Source organism: Chlorocebus sabaeus, chromosome 16 (assembly GCF_047675955.1).
Source record: "Chlorocebus sabaeus isolate Y175 chromosome 16, mChlSab1.0.hap1, whole genome shotgun sequence".
In the NCBI taxonomy this organism is placed as follows: Eukaryota; Metazoa; Chordata; class Mammalia; order Primates; family Cercopithecidae; genus Chlorocebus; species Chlorocebus sabaeus.
Window position 1 is genome coordinate 41,897,571 of NC_132919.1, and position 18,200 is coordinate 41,915,770.

General features: G+C 42.2%; 1 protein-coding gene across 1 annotated transcript in view; it reads right to left on the bottom strand.

Moving 5' to 3' along the window:
- Positions 1-10,742: 10,742 nt before the first annotated feature.
- ANKFN1 (ankyrin repeat and fibronectin type III domain containing 1) overlaps positions 10,743-18,200 on the bottom strand; it is a 162,011-nt gene continuing 154,553 nt past the window's right edge. Inside the window, exon 17 of the mRNA XM_008011401.3 lies at positions 10,743-17,863. Within this exon, the coding sequence (XP_008009592.3) occupies positions 17,067-17,863 (797 nt within the window). The 3' untranslated portion in view covers positions 10,743-17,066. The remainder of the gene's footprint in view (positions 17,864-18,200) is intronic.

Consider the following 18,200-nt stretch of genomic DNA (forward strand, 5'->3'; position numbering starts at 1 on the left):
CTTGAGAACTGTTAGCTTTGGTTTCTCTACCAGGAGGTAGAAATACTTAACATAACACAGTGACCTAATCAGGGGCATACCAGATGCTATCATCCATAAACAGCCATTTATTCAAGTCAAGCAGGCCCCACATGCCACAGGTAAGCTGGGGAAAGAGAGATTGAATTGTTCAGTCTTGTAGGAGTGGAGGCCGAACAGAAAAGCAACACAACCCTTACTCATAACTTCCAATTGCTGAAATTTTTTTAAGCAGGTTAAACAGGCTTTCCACTGGAAAGGTGTGGAAAAGACCCAAAGCAGGACAATGACAAAATTTTATTTTTTACAGAATCATCTTCCTCCTGGCTTTCTGCAAATTCTCTCATCTCAAACCATTCTGTCCTCATCCCACATTTTAGCATTTGTCACTGCTCCTGTTTCCCACCACTGAAGAAACAGGGAAGGCACAAGTTAGCCTGATTCGACTCCATAAAGACACAGTCTTCCCAAATGAGCAAAATTATTCCCACTTAAAAATATACACAAAATGTTTATGAAATGAGAAGGTAGAGACTCAGAAGTTATAGGAGCTGGCAAAAAGTAAGTAGTGCCCAATGTATGTGAGAGCACCTCTGATGGTTTCCTTTGCAATTGCCATTTAAAATGTGTAGACATGTTCTTACTCCCTCCCTGGAAGGCCCCCCACTCCCCACCCCCAGCCCCAGCTGCACATGCACACAAGAACCCACATATATATGCATGCTTGCTCTGACTGAGGAATCCAGCAAAACATGGGACTGTTCTTTATAGGCCAGGGAGCTTGTTGTTTTAGTCTGTTGTTTTCATTTCTGTGCACCTGCACCCCTTGCCTAAGACCCCCACCACATTGCCTCTGCCTTGGCCAACAACACGGGGATGTGTGTTTCTGAATAAGTCACACATTATGCAATTTGGTTTCCTCAGGAATTTGGTAGAAAAACTCTGGATCCCGGTGAATTGGGCTTAATTGCATCCTTCAGGTCCTGGGCATGTTTCACCTGCCTTAGGTTTACTCTTTGGGATTCCCCAGTCTCCATCAGTTCCCTCCATCCCTCCCTCCCCCCAGGAGCTGCATGCATGATGAAGTTGAGGTCTTTACCTTTAGCAGGGCAATGAACTGGGTATGTGGGTGGTAAGGACAGCCTGGGATGCCCAGCATTCCAGTGGCCAAAGGGTAGGTGGAGGGTGGGCACCAGACTCCAGGTTGATGAAGAGTTATTTCCATGTATTTGACATCCAGCCACCATGGGATCCTGTTTACAAATGCTAAGTAACCCAGTCAATATGGTACAAATTATCAATAGCAGCAGGGGGAATGCTGACTGCTACAGCTTGGGCTTTGAAGAGATTACTGTGCTCTTGGTGCAATCCAGGGCCAACAAGGTCTTAAATCCAATTTCTGCTTGGTAGGTCTCTAAATCATGGCAGAGGTGCCATTGCAAAAACAAAGCAATGGCTTCTCCATGGTGGGAGCAAGCCAGTCTGGCCCCAAATAAGATCCAGAGGAAAATCATGCCAGGGTTGCTTTGCATTGCTATGAAGGTGACCTTACTTTCTTAACCAGAGAGAAGACTGAAGGTTAGGAAATCAATGGTGGCTGGTTGGAATATGAAGAATGAGATGAAAAATAAAGAATTTGGGTTCTAAGCTCATACTCATGCACCCAGTATAGATATCACTTTTACAGTATCCTGAGAATTGGTGGTCCTGTTTCTGGTTGAACACAGGGATCTCACTGCTTCAGTTGTGAGTGGTACCATTTCACTCTTAGACAAAAGTTATCATTTGCAAATATTTTTTCTGTTAAGGTTAAATTGGTTTCCTTCCCAGATGAATCTTTTGGTCATCATATTACTTATCTATTGCCGAATAACAAATTACCCTACAAATTTAGCAGCTTAAAAAAAACAAACATTTATTATCTCACACAGTTTCTGTGGTTCAGGAATTCAGGAGCAGCATAGCTGGTCAGTTTTGGCTAAGAATAGCTCATGAAGTTGAAGTCAACATGTTGGATAGGACTGTAGTCGAATGAGGCTTGATTGGAAGTTGGACAATTGCTTCCAGAATGGTTTGCTCATATGGCTGTTGGCAGGAGACCTCAGTTCCTTACCAGGTGAGCCTCTCCATAGCGCTGTTTGAGTATCCTTAGGACATGGCAGCCGGCTTCCCCCAGAGAAAGTGATCCAAGAGAAAGAGCACAGAGGAATCCACGATGCCCTTCTATGATCTAGTCTTGGAAGTCACACATAATCACTTCTGCCACATTTTAGTCAATAGAAGCGTGTCTGTCACTAAGTCTAACCCACACTCAAGGGAAGGGAAATTAGGCTCCATCTTTTGAAGGGTATCAAAGAATTTCTAAACGTGTTTTTAAACTATCACAGTCAATTCTCCTAAATGATGCTACATAAAATAAATCTATTTAACGATTGTCACAATAATCCTCCAGGTATTTCACTGCAGTTATCATACCTTAACACCTCTGGCTAGACAGCTTCAATTTCTTTGACTATTCTGTGCATGACTTGGTATATATCTCTGTATTATCCTTGTATAGTGTGACAATGAAGCTAAAACCATGGCATCCTGGATTGAACATAAAACTCAAACTATGAATTAAGAGTACTATGTAATTCCTAGAGCTCATTAACACATTCTAAACACAGTGCCTGGCATGTAGTAGGTATTCAACTAATGTTTGCTATTGAAAGAATGAACAAAAGAATGACTATATGAATGGATCTACTTCTGTTAAAATATCTAGAGATTGCACTAGTGGACTTTTAAAAAAAGCAGCTTTTTATACTGTGCTTAATTCGAGCTTGTTAACTAAAATACTTGAATTAATTTTTTTCCCCAATCCTTTGCCCAGCTAAGATTCTGTCATCTTGTTCTTAGATTACTTTAACCAAATACGGAAATTGTCTTTAATCTCTATTAAATGACATCTGCTGGTCAAGACCATTTTGAATAATAGTCTATCATCTAGCATAAGCTATATTTCTTAGATTTATATGGTCTAAAAGTGTACTCTAGGAGTTGTCTATACAAGTCATTGATCAAATATTGCTTCGTCAGGCAACCAATTTATTTCTTCTGTGCAGGTCTGCTCTGCCACCAGGGTTCCTGATTTCCTGCCCCTCTCTCTCACTGGGCTCTGTATGCAATCAGCACTCCAAAAATGACAAACCACCCATAACTAACTTGTTCTAACTGCACTTAAATCCAAGCCATCCTCAACAGATGTGACTCGCTCCCTCAGTAAAGGCCTTTAGAGAGGGAGATTCCACTGCCTCCCACAGTTATCCATTTCCAGAGTCCAACATCTGGAGGTTAGGGAGAAAAGAGTAGGGAGGATGATGTATTGGTACAATAATTGGGGTGGAGAGGATTTATTCTTGTCCTTTTTAGCAGGAACCAAAGTCTTTTTGGGGGTGAGTGGGTGGAGGGAGAAGTGGGAGCGGGAGGATGGTTCACAATCAAAATCTTAACATCCAGCGGAGGTGGCCATTTTAAAAACAATACAGAGAATAAAGAGGGGATGAGTCCCACACAGATGTCAGTGTCTGGGGCCAATTAAGAGAGTTCATTTGGATGAACCCAAAGATGTAAGGGGAGGAATCTGAGTTTTCTTTGCTCAAATTAGACATGGCAAAATTCTGGGCTTAGTTTATTTTCTTTTTGACTTACTTTATTATTGTTTTAAATTACAGAAATAATATCTGCTTTTAAAAATAAAAAGTCAAATAATTCAGGATTGTGGAAAAATGTTAATAATTTCTCCCTTCCTTTTCCTAGCCCAGACTCTGAAGTTAACAACTTATGTTTCTTTTCATATTTATTTCTATGTATGTTTATATATATACACACACATATATACACACATACATACATATATATGTATATATAACATACATATGCATATAATATAACTTAAAACAATTGCTTATAGCAGACTGGATTACAAAAATACATTTTATTCTCCCACCTTCCTTCCTTAGCTTCTTCCTCCCAATCCAGCATAGAGATCTTTCTATGTCAATGTAAATGGCCTTTAGTCATTCTGCATAACAATGCTAAAGATATAGCAGAATTTGTCAATTCTTTTGCTATTTGTGGGCACTCAGGTTGTCTCCAGTTAGTTGTGTCACAACCAGCAACTTTGCAATAAGTATGTTGTACAAATATCCGTATCTACTACTGATTTTCTCTCTATTGGATACATTTCCCAATGTATTGGTTTTACTTGGTAGCAAGTTTTACATTCTTTTATGCTAGTCAATGGTATGATTGACTAGCTACTGTCTTCTTGCCCTTCTCTTTTAATTTGCTAAGTCATTATTCTGTTTTGTTATGCAGTACTTTATTTTTCAAAGTGACTATTTGGCTGAAGTAAAATCCAGGAAAATGCATCTGTTCACTGTTTAGGTGGAGGAGTGAGGTGGGTGAGTTTATTTGGACCCAAGTTTGAGATTGGTCTGTATGTGTTGATGAGTGTATGTATATATATGTGTTTGTGTGTGTTTTAAATGACTCAGCTGAAATGCAAGGACTAACCATATTAAATATCACTCCATGTTGATGGATTTTAATATTGAGGCATGATATAGGATTTAAAGTCAGAAGAACTGCATCTGAATTTTCCGTTTTTTTTCCTACAGAAAAAACTAGATAAAAAATTTTTTTCTACGGAAAAAATATATTTGGCTATATTCTCTTAGAGTTGGTATCTTCATTAAAAAAATGGGCACAATCATACTGCCCACCTTATACATTGCGAGAATTAAGAGCAAGATTATTTTGTAAACCATACAGCCTTTCCCATGTGTTTTAAATTTATTTAATGCTAGCAAAACACTCCAGAGGAAGGTGCTGTTCTTTTCAAACAAGGCAGCCAGGAAGCAAACAAACAAACAAAAACATAAAGTTAGAAAGAGGTCACCAAGACCTTATGTTGAAGGGGTCTTCCAGAGACCCAGGAAGGCAAATTCCAGTGGCATCCAGGGACCACAGAGGGGATGGCCAGGTTGAGTGGAAGGAACCAGAGGCTAAGGAGTAAGAGTGTATTTCAAAACAGTCACACACAAAAGGCTGTTCAAACATTTTCCGCATTTGAAAGTTCTTAAATCACCTGGCTGACCAGGATTACTTTCTTTTGGAGAGCTGTCTGGTTTTGGTAATGGGGCTAAAGATGATTACTGATAGATTGAGGCTGTTTGCTGCAGTTTTGTGCTAAGGAATCCTTGTATACTTTTCAGGTGTTTTCTTCTTTCACTGAGGCAACCAGTTCATTGGTGTGGCCAGGACTGTTCTGGTTTTAAAACTGAAAGTCCAATGTCCTCAATGCTAGGCACATTGGACAGTTGGTCATCTTATGTCTTGATCTTCATATGTGAATAATTAAAATTGTTTAAAGAAAATATGTCGTGATCATGAGAGTTGTCCTCCATCCCTCACTTCCCTAGGGGCTATTCTTGATTCTTTAATTTTGCTTTTGTAGAATATTAATGTTCTGTGAGATGAAAGAAGGAACTTTTCCATTAAAATGGAATAACAGTTATTTTTTCCAATTAACAGAAAAAAATTAAAATGACAGAATTTTCTCAATTTTAAGTCCTCTTCATAATATGATTTACCGTATTATATTATAACATATACTATGATTATATGTTAAATAAGAATTTTATATATAGATATCATGGTATACTATAAAAGACTGTCGCTTTTAATGGGCTTTATGCTATCGAGTAAACTTTAGGGCCATTTTAGGAGAGATTACCTTGATGGAGTGTTAAATAGGAACTCTTTGAAAGACTATAAAGGAAGGGGATCCTGTGTGCCAGTTTTCCCAGGTAGTCCCTGGTAAGCCAGTGTCCCAGAGTTCTGTCCAGGTAGCATCCACTCTCACTGTCAAAAATTTGATTAATAAATTTTATTTTCTCTCCCTTTATAAGGGACCTGGCAGGATGGAATAATCTTTGTTTCTGGCTAACATTTGCCAGTGACACAGCAGGCATTGGTTTGATCACTTTCTATGCATTTTGCTCATTTAACCCTTAAGACCATAAGTAGGCGCTGTCAGAGCTAAAGAACCTAAGTCCCAGAAAGGTTAAGTAACATGCCCATGTTCAAAATGCTATTAAGGGACAGAGTCAGGAGTAGAACCCATGTCTGGCAAACTCCAGAGCCTGTGTGCTTAGCTGATATACTGGTCAGAGATGTTGGACTTGAGTCCTACCTAGCCACCTGAAACCCTCAAGAATTCCAAGATGTAACCTCAAGTGGCCAGCAGGGCTTCCTCCTGGGGAAGCCGTGTTCATTGCTTAGAGAAAATGAAGTGCTTGTACTCATCTGAGTATTTCAGATAATCCGAGGGACACCTTGTCCATCCCTCATGGGTAGGGCTGGCTGTTTACAGGCATGCTGAGTTTTTTTTTTTTTCTTTCGCAATTAGAGTATAACGAATCTGCTAAGACCTTGTCCCACATAGCCCTGCCAGTTGGGTGTTTCGGGGTAGATAAAATGAAGAAGTAGGAGTCCAGCGGCCTGCCCCGGGGTGAGAAAAGGGCATATCTGTCTGTGCCCTAGTAGCCGGCAGCTCTCTCTGTGCCGTGGCCTGTTCTGGGACTGCCAGCCGAAGGAGGCTTGGAATTGCTTAGACCTGCCTCTGTGCCTTTAGCCGTCCGGGTAAAAACATCACCTCTCTGGAGGCCTGTGCTGGAGCACAAACCCACGTATTGTCTGGCCCCTGGCAGGCTGGTCTGTGGAGGGGACACTCTAAGAGCTCTATTTTAATCTTTTGGAGCTGGGCCAAGGTAGGAATTCAGCTGCCAGCCCCAGGCTCCCCACCCCCCTGCTCTCACCCTGCCCCCCACCCCCTTCTCCTGGTTTCATTCGCTCTGACCTCCCATCATGAGAGGTGCTGGTGTTCTTTCTTTCTCCCTTTCTCTTTTTTCAACTACCAGGGCTCTTTCATTGATTTGACCTCCCAAAGTGAGGCAGACCAGGGCTCCTCAGTGGGCTACTCGGGGCTCAGGGCTGGCATGAGGCCAACCCTTGAATCCTGAGATTTACCTCCAGATGTGTGTGCCTCTGTGCTTGTATGGATGTGTGTATTTGTGTTGTGTGTGAGAGATCTGCGTGTATTTGTGTGTTTATGTGTGGTTTTTGTATCTCTGTGACTTTTCTTTCCATGTGAAGAAAATGTATGGATGGAAAAGTTGAGGAGAGGAGATTAGAGGCAAAGAAAAAGGGTGGCCTAAGTCCATAAACCTCCTCCTCTCCCTCTGCCATCAGTGCTTTCCCTGCCCAGAGTCGGATAATTTCAGCTGTCCCTCAACAGGGTCTTCTTATTCCCAAGTTTCTTGGGTCTGTTTTTCTGCGTAGGCCTGAGTCCTGCAGAGAGACCACGTAGTAGAATGGGCATTGGACTCCTATATTAAACTTGAATTCCAGGCTTGGCTGGTTGTGTGATGCTGGGCATGCAATTTTCCTTCCTTTGAGCCTCAGTTTCTCAGTCTGTAAAATGTGGATGATGATGCTACTGCTTTTCACAAGAAGTATAAGGTAGACGATTAAGTGGTACTCAAAAGACGACCCATAAATGTTAGCTCCTTTCCTGCTTACCTATTTCTCCCAGGATCAAGTCCTAAGGCAGCAGTTGGGCCTGGCTCCTGGTCCCAGGGAGGAAGCCCTCAGCTGGTAAGGAGGGGTCATGTTCTTCCTAAAAGGGTGGGAGGGGGAAGAGGGTGTGGTCTTTCTCTCCCACTGGGAATCTCCCATCTTCTCTCACCCCCATCCTTCTGGCTTCTGCCAATGATGTGCATTTTCCCCTCTGCACCGGCCTCCCAAACTGACTCATTACCTCGACAGGGTAGCAACTTCCAAAACAAAACTCTTTCAACCAAGGAAAATATAACTATGGAGAGGAAAACATTTCAATATCAGGCCTCCTGGGACCCAGGGAAATGTACTGAATGTTTGTCAGAGAATGATCATGTCCTGACTTCACAGACTCTGCTGAGGGCAGAGGGAGAACAATGCCTGACACTTGGATCTAGCCAAGCCAAAATGGCCCAAGCAAAGTCCAAGCTGGTGCTCAAGTTGGCCCAGACTTGGAAGAGTCAGATGTGTGTCCAACATTGGGCTGTTAAACAGACCCACTGTGGGCAGATAAACATCCTTCATAAGGTGGGGCCCAGTACCCTGTTCTATACCAGTCTCTCATCTTCCCCTTGACCCCAAAGGAGATGCCCAATTCAGGCTTGCTGTCTGGCAAAGGACCAGCTTGCTTCATGCCTGGGTTCTGGGAAGTGGCTAATAGAGCACATTCCACACTTAATAATAGTGCCCCCTGGAGTTGTGCAATGCCTTGACCCTTTCTGGGACACTCCAGGGAAGTGATCTTACAGCAGTGATCAGGCAAGATCTAAGAGAACAGCTGGTGGGCGGTGCTGGTGTCAGATTAGATGCTGGGGAAGGTCCAAGGGATATTCCAGACCATATTCACTGTGATCCCAGTGGCTGGACAGCAAGGAGAGGGGAACTGAAACAGGTGAAATTGTTTTCTGAGAGAGACGGGGGTCAGGTGAGGCAGAAGACTGACCTAAATCTTTCTGTAATGAAAGATTTCTTGTGGGGCAGGGGAATATTGGGGACACTGAGCATGGATTTCTCACAGTTACTTTCTTTCTTTATAATAGATTCAGTGTCATCTACATAGCTCCCGCAACCTATGCACACCCCAAAAAACAACAATAACACAAAACGCATCCCCAATAAGAAACATTCTGAGAATCCCTTCTTATCTCTGAAAGGTAGTCAATGTGTGTGTTTTAAATTCGTGGAATTTCAAAGCTGAAAAAGAGCTTACACATTTTATAGACATCTTTATTTGTAAGTTCAGAGAGGAAAGACACACCAACTCTCTCGCATGAGGCCCAGGTTCTAGCTCAGAGTCAGGCCCTCTGTGACTGCAAGAAAAAGTGTCTTGGTTGCAGTCACAGAGTGCCTGACTTTGCCTTGGGGGAAAGGGTTTGTGTGCTTTGTTGTCCCGTTTGGCTGCATTTGCCATTGTTATCTGTGTCTGTGTAAATGTCCCCTTGCATGTCTGGCTGTGCAGGGTGTCTTCCACAGAGACAGCTTCCAGTGGCCTTTTACATTTTTTTTCTTTTCTCAAAGGACCTAACTCAATGGCACGTGGCACTCTAGAAAGTCAGGAGTCCTGGGCCCTAGTTTTCACTCTGCTGAGCCTCACTCTTCTTATTTGTAAAGTGGAGAGATACGTTCTCGCCCTGCTAACCTCATAGGGCTACTTGTCAGGCTCAGAAAGGATGGTGCTTGTGAAAAGTATTTTCTAAACATACAGAAGATTGCAGTTATTGAAGCTTGATGAGGAAAATGGTATGTGCAAAAGCAGCCTTACTGGGCACGAGGACGAGACTTTTGCAGGTTTTCTGGGTATGCAGTGGGTGCGGCTGGGCTCAGTGATCTGCATGTCAATCCAGTGGTACCCAATCACTGGGCAAGATATCATGAGACTCAGAAAACTGCTGGCCATCTGGAGGTGCATCTTGCACCATAAGAAAGGACAGGTTTCTTCCCAGACCCTTGGCTTCCATCAGGTGGTCCAGTGCCAGATTGGACGGTACATTCCCACCCAATCAAGGTACTCTGGAGGTGATGCGTGGGGTAAGTGGTGGAAGTTTTCAGGAAATCCTAAAGAAATACTTTCAAGGTATCCTGAGGGGATAAACTGAGCTTCATCTGAGCCATTTTAGAGAGTTGCAGGCTGGTAGGCATGTGAAAAGGTCTTCATGTCCATTCTTTACAGAGGAATTATGCAAAGTGTGGGATTTAACCTGATTTTAAGTGCGCTCTCTACAATTTCTGGTGGTCATCGGTTTATCACTCATTTAACAGATATTTATGTCAGGTACTATAAAATGTGCTGGGGTGGGGTGATGGGTAACAAAGTAGCCAGTTGCTTTTCATTTAGAACATCTGGTCTAGTCTAGTATGGAACTGGTGCCTGAATTCCTGTAGTCAGTATCTAGCACTAGTACTTTCTTTGGCAAAATATCTTAATGCAATGTTTGATAGGACAGGCCATTAGAAGGGGCATCATGTAAAGATGGGAATGCCACATGCTACCTGAAGAGGAAATGCATTTGCATGGTCAAAAAATCATTGCAAAGATCTAACTTGCTTGACATTATAATATCGGTAAGATAATTTCCTTATGAATGTTTTTCTCCTGTCTAGGAGTCACTTTAAATTGATAAGAAACTCTTGGTTCAAACTTGCTTACTTCCCTAAAATGATTTCTTTTTATTGTAGAGAAGAAGGAGTGATTTCTTGTTGGCAGATAGAAACACTGCATATTGCTTGGCGTAACTTATCAAAAGGGTTAGGCATTCCCCGAAGGCATACTCCTTACTTAGCAGGTTACATTTGAAAAGCCTCCTCTTACTCTTTACCTCATTCTGTCCCTACTCCAATACCACCCCAAGAGTGCTCATAGAAGACAGGGGATATTCGAGAAGAATGTCATCTGTTTGGTTTGAAAAAGAGGGTAAACTTTTATGTAGAGAAAGAATTAGGAAAAGAAAGTAATGGTTTGCTTAGAAAGATGACGATTTACAGAGGGAAAACAGCATATTTGGCCAGGACAACAAAACAACCCTCTGAGACTGTCAAGAAAGCTGACCACAAACATGCCAATAAAGAGTTGAGTTCGTCTGTGTGTAAAAGAATTCTGTAAAACAGTGTAAGGCAAATACGTGGTCCAAAGCAGCACATTTCCCATCCTTGGGAATTCAGGGGAAACTTTGTACAGGTTCCTAGGGTGGAAGCAATCTCTTTGTAGTGTTCTCAAACACAGAAGAAATCTCAAATCTCAGCCAGCGGGAGTAGGGGTAGAAGGAGCTTCATGGGTGTGGAAATAGAAGGGTTGGAGAAATTGAGATGGGACAGCGCATGCAGCAATGCACCGAAGACATTTAAACGTGCATGCAGTGGAGGAAGAGGCGAGATTATGATGGCCGAGCTCCTGGGTGCAACTTGGTGAGAGTATTTGCTGTGACGATCTGCGGCTGTATTTTCAATACTTGGCAATAACCAATTATGAAAGAGAAATAACTTGAATGGTACTGATTAATCAAGAGCCAGCTGGTCAGACTTTGCTGATAATTGCCAAAGCAATGCCACAAATGATAATTCTTCCAAAGTTTCAGTGAGGAGATTTTAAAAGCTCAGGCTGAAAAATCTGTGTCTTTCCTGAGACAAGGAAAAGCATTAGGTAAGCCAAGTATTAAGAATTCTATTTATTATTGAATCAACATTTTTCCACACGTAAGACAAATGGGCTTGGAAACTGTCCCTTGAACAGCAAAAAATCTAACGAACAATCAAAAATATTTTTTGACTTCATGCTTGACTTAGATTTCAACAATATTAGGAAAGACATAAAGTATAATTAATGCTTATGAAATAAAATCATTCCCTCTGATAGCTTAGACTTCTTCTGTCAACAATTTTTCTTGAAAATACACTTAGGCAGGTAAGAAATTACCAAAAATACAGGCCATTAGAAAAATTACCTTAATTCTCATTAATCCCTGACCTCTTATAAATTGGTAGGTTGAGGAGGCATACATTTTACCAGTGCTGTTTTTGACTGAGGGTACTGGACATTTACAATATACATTTAGATTGTTCAAATAGTTTTCAAATGTACATACAATAAAATATTTTTGTTTCAAGAGTGGAAGTCACATTTAACACATCATACATGATCATGATTCATCTGCATATTTACAGAGGTTTAAAGCACACAAAATTGTGCAGATAGCGTACTGAAGTCTAAACTTTAACATACACTCAGTTGCATACACAGCAACAAGATACAATAAATTCTGAACAAATAACCAATAATCAGCCAGATTGCTATGTACACATTAGGAAGGAAGCAATTAAATACTGCCAAATAAGAATGTCACTTAAATTACTTTTTCTATGAAACATCTCTCTGACACCACCACACACACACGCACACACATACACGCACACACTGTTTTAAAAAATCACAAACATCAAACTGATGCTTGTGATCACATACATGGGATACCCCGAAACATCTGATTTTCACAAGGCAAGAGGCAACACAGCAACATAGAGTGACTTACAATAATTTGCCAGACTTGGCTTTTGAAAATCAGTCACTGGAGGGTGATTACTGTGAAAGTATATTCAGACTTTCATGTCATGGACTGCAGGAAGAGGAGCAAAGAGCCTTAACTAATAGCTTCATAACTTTTGCCACTAAGTTAAATATTGGCTTTTGCTAAAATAAAAAAAAAAGTATATATCTGTAGGAGAAAGACTCTATGATAATATTTAAAACAACAACAAATCTCCTACTTCCTTTATCACAATGGAATATTTTTCACAGCCCACCTATACAGTTATTAAACAAAACCAATCATCCTTTTGAATAACTGTTTTACAAGGTCATTATTAGTGGAAATAGAATAAATAATTGAAAAAAACAAATATCACTGCTGTGTGCAGATGCGGTGGAAAAAGCAGAGACCAGAAATATGGCAAAATCAGTGCTTCATAAACAGTCAATGGATTTTTCTAAAAATACTTTTTGCTAATGGCAAAGTTCAACACCTCAGAAAAAGTCTGTATTAAGATCTTAGAATAAGTTTCCAAGCGGTACAACATGGTTTCAAATACACTACCCTTGTTGTTTGTAAGGCCGCATTGAAGTTTAGCTTAACAGTCATAAGCCACGTGTTTGAACATCTTATGAGAGGTGACCAGCAAAGAAAACAGTTTTTTTCCTTGCTCACCCTATTACCTATGAAGAGATACCATTGCTTTCCAAATAGCTATTTAAAAAATTTCCTTAAAGATATGACCTTGAAGAAAAAAGTCCAGGTTTGCTTCATTAAATCATCTGGAAAAATATTTAGACTTCATAAAGTGACTATGCAACAATTTGAAATCTCAGAGAGTGTTCTTTGTTAATCTATAGCTACTTTCTCTAATTGGCATGTGATAGCTTAATAAGCACATATACCAAGAGATGCACTCTCTTTGCTGTGGCTCTGCTACATACAAAGTTGAGAGAGCTGTAGAAAAATGTTATCACCTTCCTAACATGTACATTTTCAGAAGTCAGTGAATTCTGTGTCTTGTTGACATAACTAGGCAACTTAAATGCATTGCAGACATACCTAACTTAAGCTGTTAAGTTAGTTCTCCAAGAGAAAGTAAGTACATCTTGGTTGGAGGATGAAGAACCAGAGGAGACCAAGGAGGTATTTTCTGGGATGTCTCCTTGTCTAACAGTTATCTTCAAGGGAAGAGCTCCAAACTCACCAGGGCTCACAGTTGTGTGGCAGGATAACAATGAACGAGGGGCCAGTCCTCCTTTCCACTTGTCTGGCATGATCTCCTGGCAAGGACATGGTAGGTGTTTGCCAGGTGGCTCCTGGACAAGGTTTCTTTAGGGGAGTACAACAAGGCTTCAGTCATTGCTTTTCATAAAGTGCTTTGGGATCCTTCAGGAAAGAGGACTGGCAAAATATTATTACTAACTTGCTTCAATTTTCAAACCAAATGAAACAATTTTCTCCAGTGTAATTATTGCTTCGAACATTAGTGAATGTTCTTTAAAGGGAAGGACTCTCATCTTTAAGTAACTACTTCTTAAAATACTCATTCCCTGGAGTGAATGTTTTTAATTACTGTCTCCCAGGCACCCTTTCCAATTAAGAGGATGTTTTAGCTTTGTTAAGTAGTTGCCAAACATATACATCTATGACTCGCATTTTCCAGATTGTACTCCCTCAAGAGTCTATACAGTGAGAAAAAATCAAAGATGTAGCCCAACATGCACTATGTCTGCCCGGCTGAGGAGACAGGCTCCTGCCTCTTCTAAGAGATTGTTGAGAAGATGTATGGTAAACATATGGTTACATTCTTAGATCAGATTGTGAGCTTTTTGTGGCCCAGGACTATGTTTCACACTTGATTCTTTGGATCTCAATGGGACTTAGAATCGAGATAGACATACGGGAGAACCTCAATCAAGGATTTTTGAGGATTTTCACAAATGATGAAAGCTGATCAAGCATGTTAGAAAAACCCTGGAAAAGAAGACCTGGGACAGTTTCCTTCAGAGGCTCTCATATTGGATTAAAAAACAAAACAAAACAGTGAAAGACAAAGATCCATTGTATCCGAAATTAAACAAAACAAAAACAATAAAATAAAACAAAATATCCTCAGACATTGTAAAGTCTCTGTAAGTAGGAGATCGGCCAAATGAATAAAGGACTGTGAATTAGAGAACACAGTTGACTCTCACAAGAATGTATTAATTTAAACTGGGCTCACAAAATATTGCAAAGTGGAGGTATGGGGAAACCTACCTGAATAATAGCTAATTATGGAAGCTATAAAATACCCACTTTTATTTAGGAATATTGCTAATAAAATGCATTTTCAATTGATTTAAGTATGCCCGTTAAAATGTAACATGCATTATTCTTTTTGTGGGCATGCCTTCTTTCCTCACAGAAGATGAAAAAATAACCTTATGTCACCAATATAAAATAGCAGGTTTAATGCAATTTTGGTCCAGTATGCCAGAAGTTACCGACCAAATGAGGGGTCCGACGGGTGGGTCAGTTTCTGCCTCTGCTGTTTGTTGAATGCCTCCCACCTGATTTAGTCACAAACTTCCTCCTATGCCACTGGAATGATCAGGATGAGGAAATCCCTTGGATTCTTAGTTCTTCACAATCCTAGAATATCATCTCACAAATCATTGAACAGAACAATCCATTTTATAATTAGAAATAAGTAGAAACTGAGTGCAAATGACTTTGCCATTCTTGTTATTAACTAGGCATAATTTGAAATGTTTTTCCCAAATTTACTTTTTAATTAATTAACTGAGATGTGTATTACATGAAGTTGGTATTCCCTGGCAACAAGCAGCTCTGTAATATTGGAAACTTGCTAGGTAAAGGCTGAATTTGAAATCAGAAGTAGGTAGATGATCTACAAAATAGGAGGCACCCTGTAGACAACAATCAAGAGTTAACTAGGTATGGACCAATTCCCAATGGGACGGCCTGGTATAAAGGGAATGATTCTAGTTCTGATCCTATCTCTGAGACTAAACCAGCTCCATGACCTTGAGCAAGTCACTTAACCTTTCTGGGTCTTAATTGCCCTACCTGTAAACCCACGACTTAGATGAATTTTATGGGCCCTTCTAGTTCTAACACTCTCCCTTTCCATGCACATAGAATTCACTTAGACAGAAGAAAATTGCATTTTAAAATCCTCCCAGGCATGAAAAGGGAGCTGTAGTGATTCTGATCAAGATTCTTTGGGGGTTTCATTGAGTATAAAATCTCTTAAAAAAATAAAGTCTGAGCTCTGGGCTTTAGTTTTCTAATGACCATAGGCCATGGGCCAAATCTGTACCTTTGCAGCAGGGTAATTATTTATGTTTAAATCAAATGTTTTTAAAATGGAAGGGATCAGAATAACATTGTGAACAGGGGACTTTGTATGAACTCCCCTGAGGAGGAATGGTAGAACTCTGTGGACAAGGATAGGGCCATAAAGAGCAATATTTAACTGAAATGCCTGTGAAGCAGAAAAGGATCATTTAGAACGTCAGTGAAGTGAATGGGTCTTGGCTCCAGGAGATGAGGAGACTCGTGCCTTTTCTGAATATGCAGTGTGATTTGTCTAATTTGGATTCTTGTGAGAAACTCAGATAGGAGGTAATGAGACCAAAGCAAAATTTCCAGATATTTTTTAGCACATCCTTGGAATGAACCACTGGTAAGGGCTTCTGAGCATACTTTCTCTGATGCCAATTGGGCCAGATGATTTTGGGGCAAATTTGATGTAAGGAGAGGTAGGATGAAAGGGGAAGGCAGCCACCCTAGCCCTGGACAATCTGACTCTTGATCTATGATGTAGGGTGAGTGGATATGCCTGTGGGACTGTGAGGAGCCCATTGCTGACTGGCCATATCTGCAGGGCACTTTATGGTTCAATGGCAATTTCATCACCAAAGAATCTGGAGCTGATCCACTATGATTTTCAGAGAGACAGCCCCCATGGACTTACATCGCTTAACTTAGAATCGTAAAGGAAATGTATTTCTGCCCATGTCTCTCTCCCTCCCCTGTCTTATCTGTAATTCAGGCTTTCACTTCGTTTAGCCATCTCCTTGACCCCTGTAACAATCTATGGTTCATTTTCATGCCTGGATGGGAGCTGAGTATACAGGAAGGGCTACTTTCTGTCCTATTCTGTCTTTGCAAGATAGAGCTGAAAGAGAAGAATTCTCTACTTTTGTTTCTGGTGGTCTCCACACACCACTATGTGAAGAAAAAAAGGCCTGTCAAAGCCTATTTAATCAGGTAAGTACTGATGGATAAACTGGATAAGGTGAGCCCTGAGAACTCTGTACTTTGGAATGACCTAGTTTAGCTCACAGGGAACCAAGGTCAAGCCCACTTGACCCCGGTGCCCTGGAGATACAACCTGGTGTCTTTCCCTCAAACTCTTCTGAAGGTTTGGATGGAGGGAGAAACGATGCTAATCTTATTTTCATTTATGGAACTTCTCTTCATCAATCACAAACTCATGAAAGAACCCTAAACCAGGGGTCAGATTACACAACCAGCTGAAGAACAGAGGGTCTCTCTTTGGGATGGCCAACTTCAGTCATAGGTACCACCAACAGGATGGCATGTTTGAGTCACTGCATGTTGTATTCCATGTTGACACAACTCCTCCCTCATGCCCTTTCTAGGCTGAAGTGGGAATGGCATTGGCAACTCTGGCCTCCACCCCCGACTCTATCCAAAAAAGGAGGACCCTGAACTTGTAACTTTTGGATTTATAACATTCAAAACTCTTGAAAATGAGTGGGGTCACAGTGGGGCAGGATGGGGGTAAGGGTGTAGTGATGGAGAGGTGGACAGCCAGGATAGGCCTCCCTAAAGCATGCTGCTGAGTATTTCTGACACGGGAGAGGCGGTGGGGCCCTCCTGGCTCACATCGGGGCCTGTGGGGCTGGGCAGGGTGCTGCAGCCTCCAGAAGGCGGGCTCAAGCCAGCCCATGGTTTTTCGTCCTGGGCCACCAGGGCCGCTGTGTAAGGCTCCACGTAGAGGGGGTGGACCGAAGGCCTCGCGTCCTGGAGACTGCTGTTCCGCTCCTCAGGAAGACTGGCAGCGTGGGCCAGAGTTAGGCCCCTGGGACCATCAAGGGCAGGGCCGGGCCGCTTGGCCTCCTCGGGGTCCTGGGCCAGACCACAGGCCCGGGACAGGTGCTGTGTGTAAATGCCCTCAGAGAGCGATAGCGACTGGGTCTCGCTGTGCATTCGCAACCAGCGATGATGGCGGCTGAAGCCGCCGTAGTGGGGGTGCTTGCCTGGCTTCCGTTTTCCCAGGAAGCCTAGCGGCGGCCGCGCACCTGACACAGTCTTGGCGTGGTTCTTGGGTGTGAACCCGGTGAGGGTCAGGCTATGGAGGAACTCAGCACATGAGCGATCGGCATTTGGGCCCTCGCCCTGGGGATCCTGGCCGGGCCCCAGTGGGGTTTTCACGTCGTGCACTTGTAGGACGTCAGGGGCGCTGCCGCTTAGGCCAATAAGGGTCTGCTGCGCAATGTCGTGCGATGACAGGTAGACCAGGTCCAGGTCTCGGGGGCTCAGGGCATCGCTGGAGTCATAGTCACTGTCGGTGGGGAGGAAGACTTCTGAGCAGCCTTCTTCATCAGAGCAGGGCTGTGAATCTGCGAAGCCAGAAACTGATGTTAGGAAAAACACAGTCTTAGCTGGAGCCCGCTTCACAGGCATAGGATCAGTGCATTTGACCCCGCCCCTAGAAGGGTCCTGTGCTTCGTTTAATGCCCTGCTGTCACCTCCTGAAATGCTTACACAGTTTGAACAAGGGGCCCCACAATTTTCATTTTGCACAGGGCCCCCACAAATTGTGTAGTGGGCTCTGGTCTTAGCGGGAGGAAAGGAAAGAGAGGAACTCTGACGGGTCCAGCCCAGACAGAGGTAGGGCAACCTTCCCTCATTCCCATCACACACGCTTTTATTATTAGCTGGGCAGCTGTGGAGAGG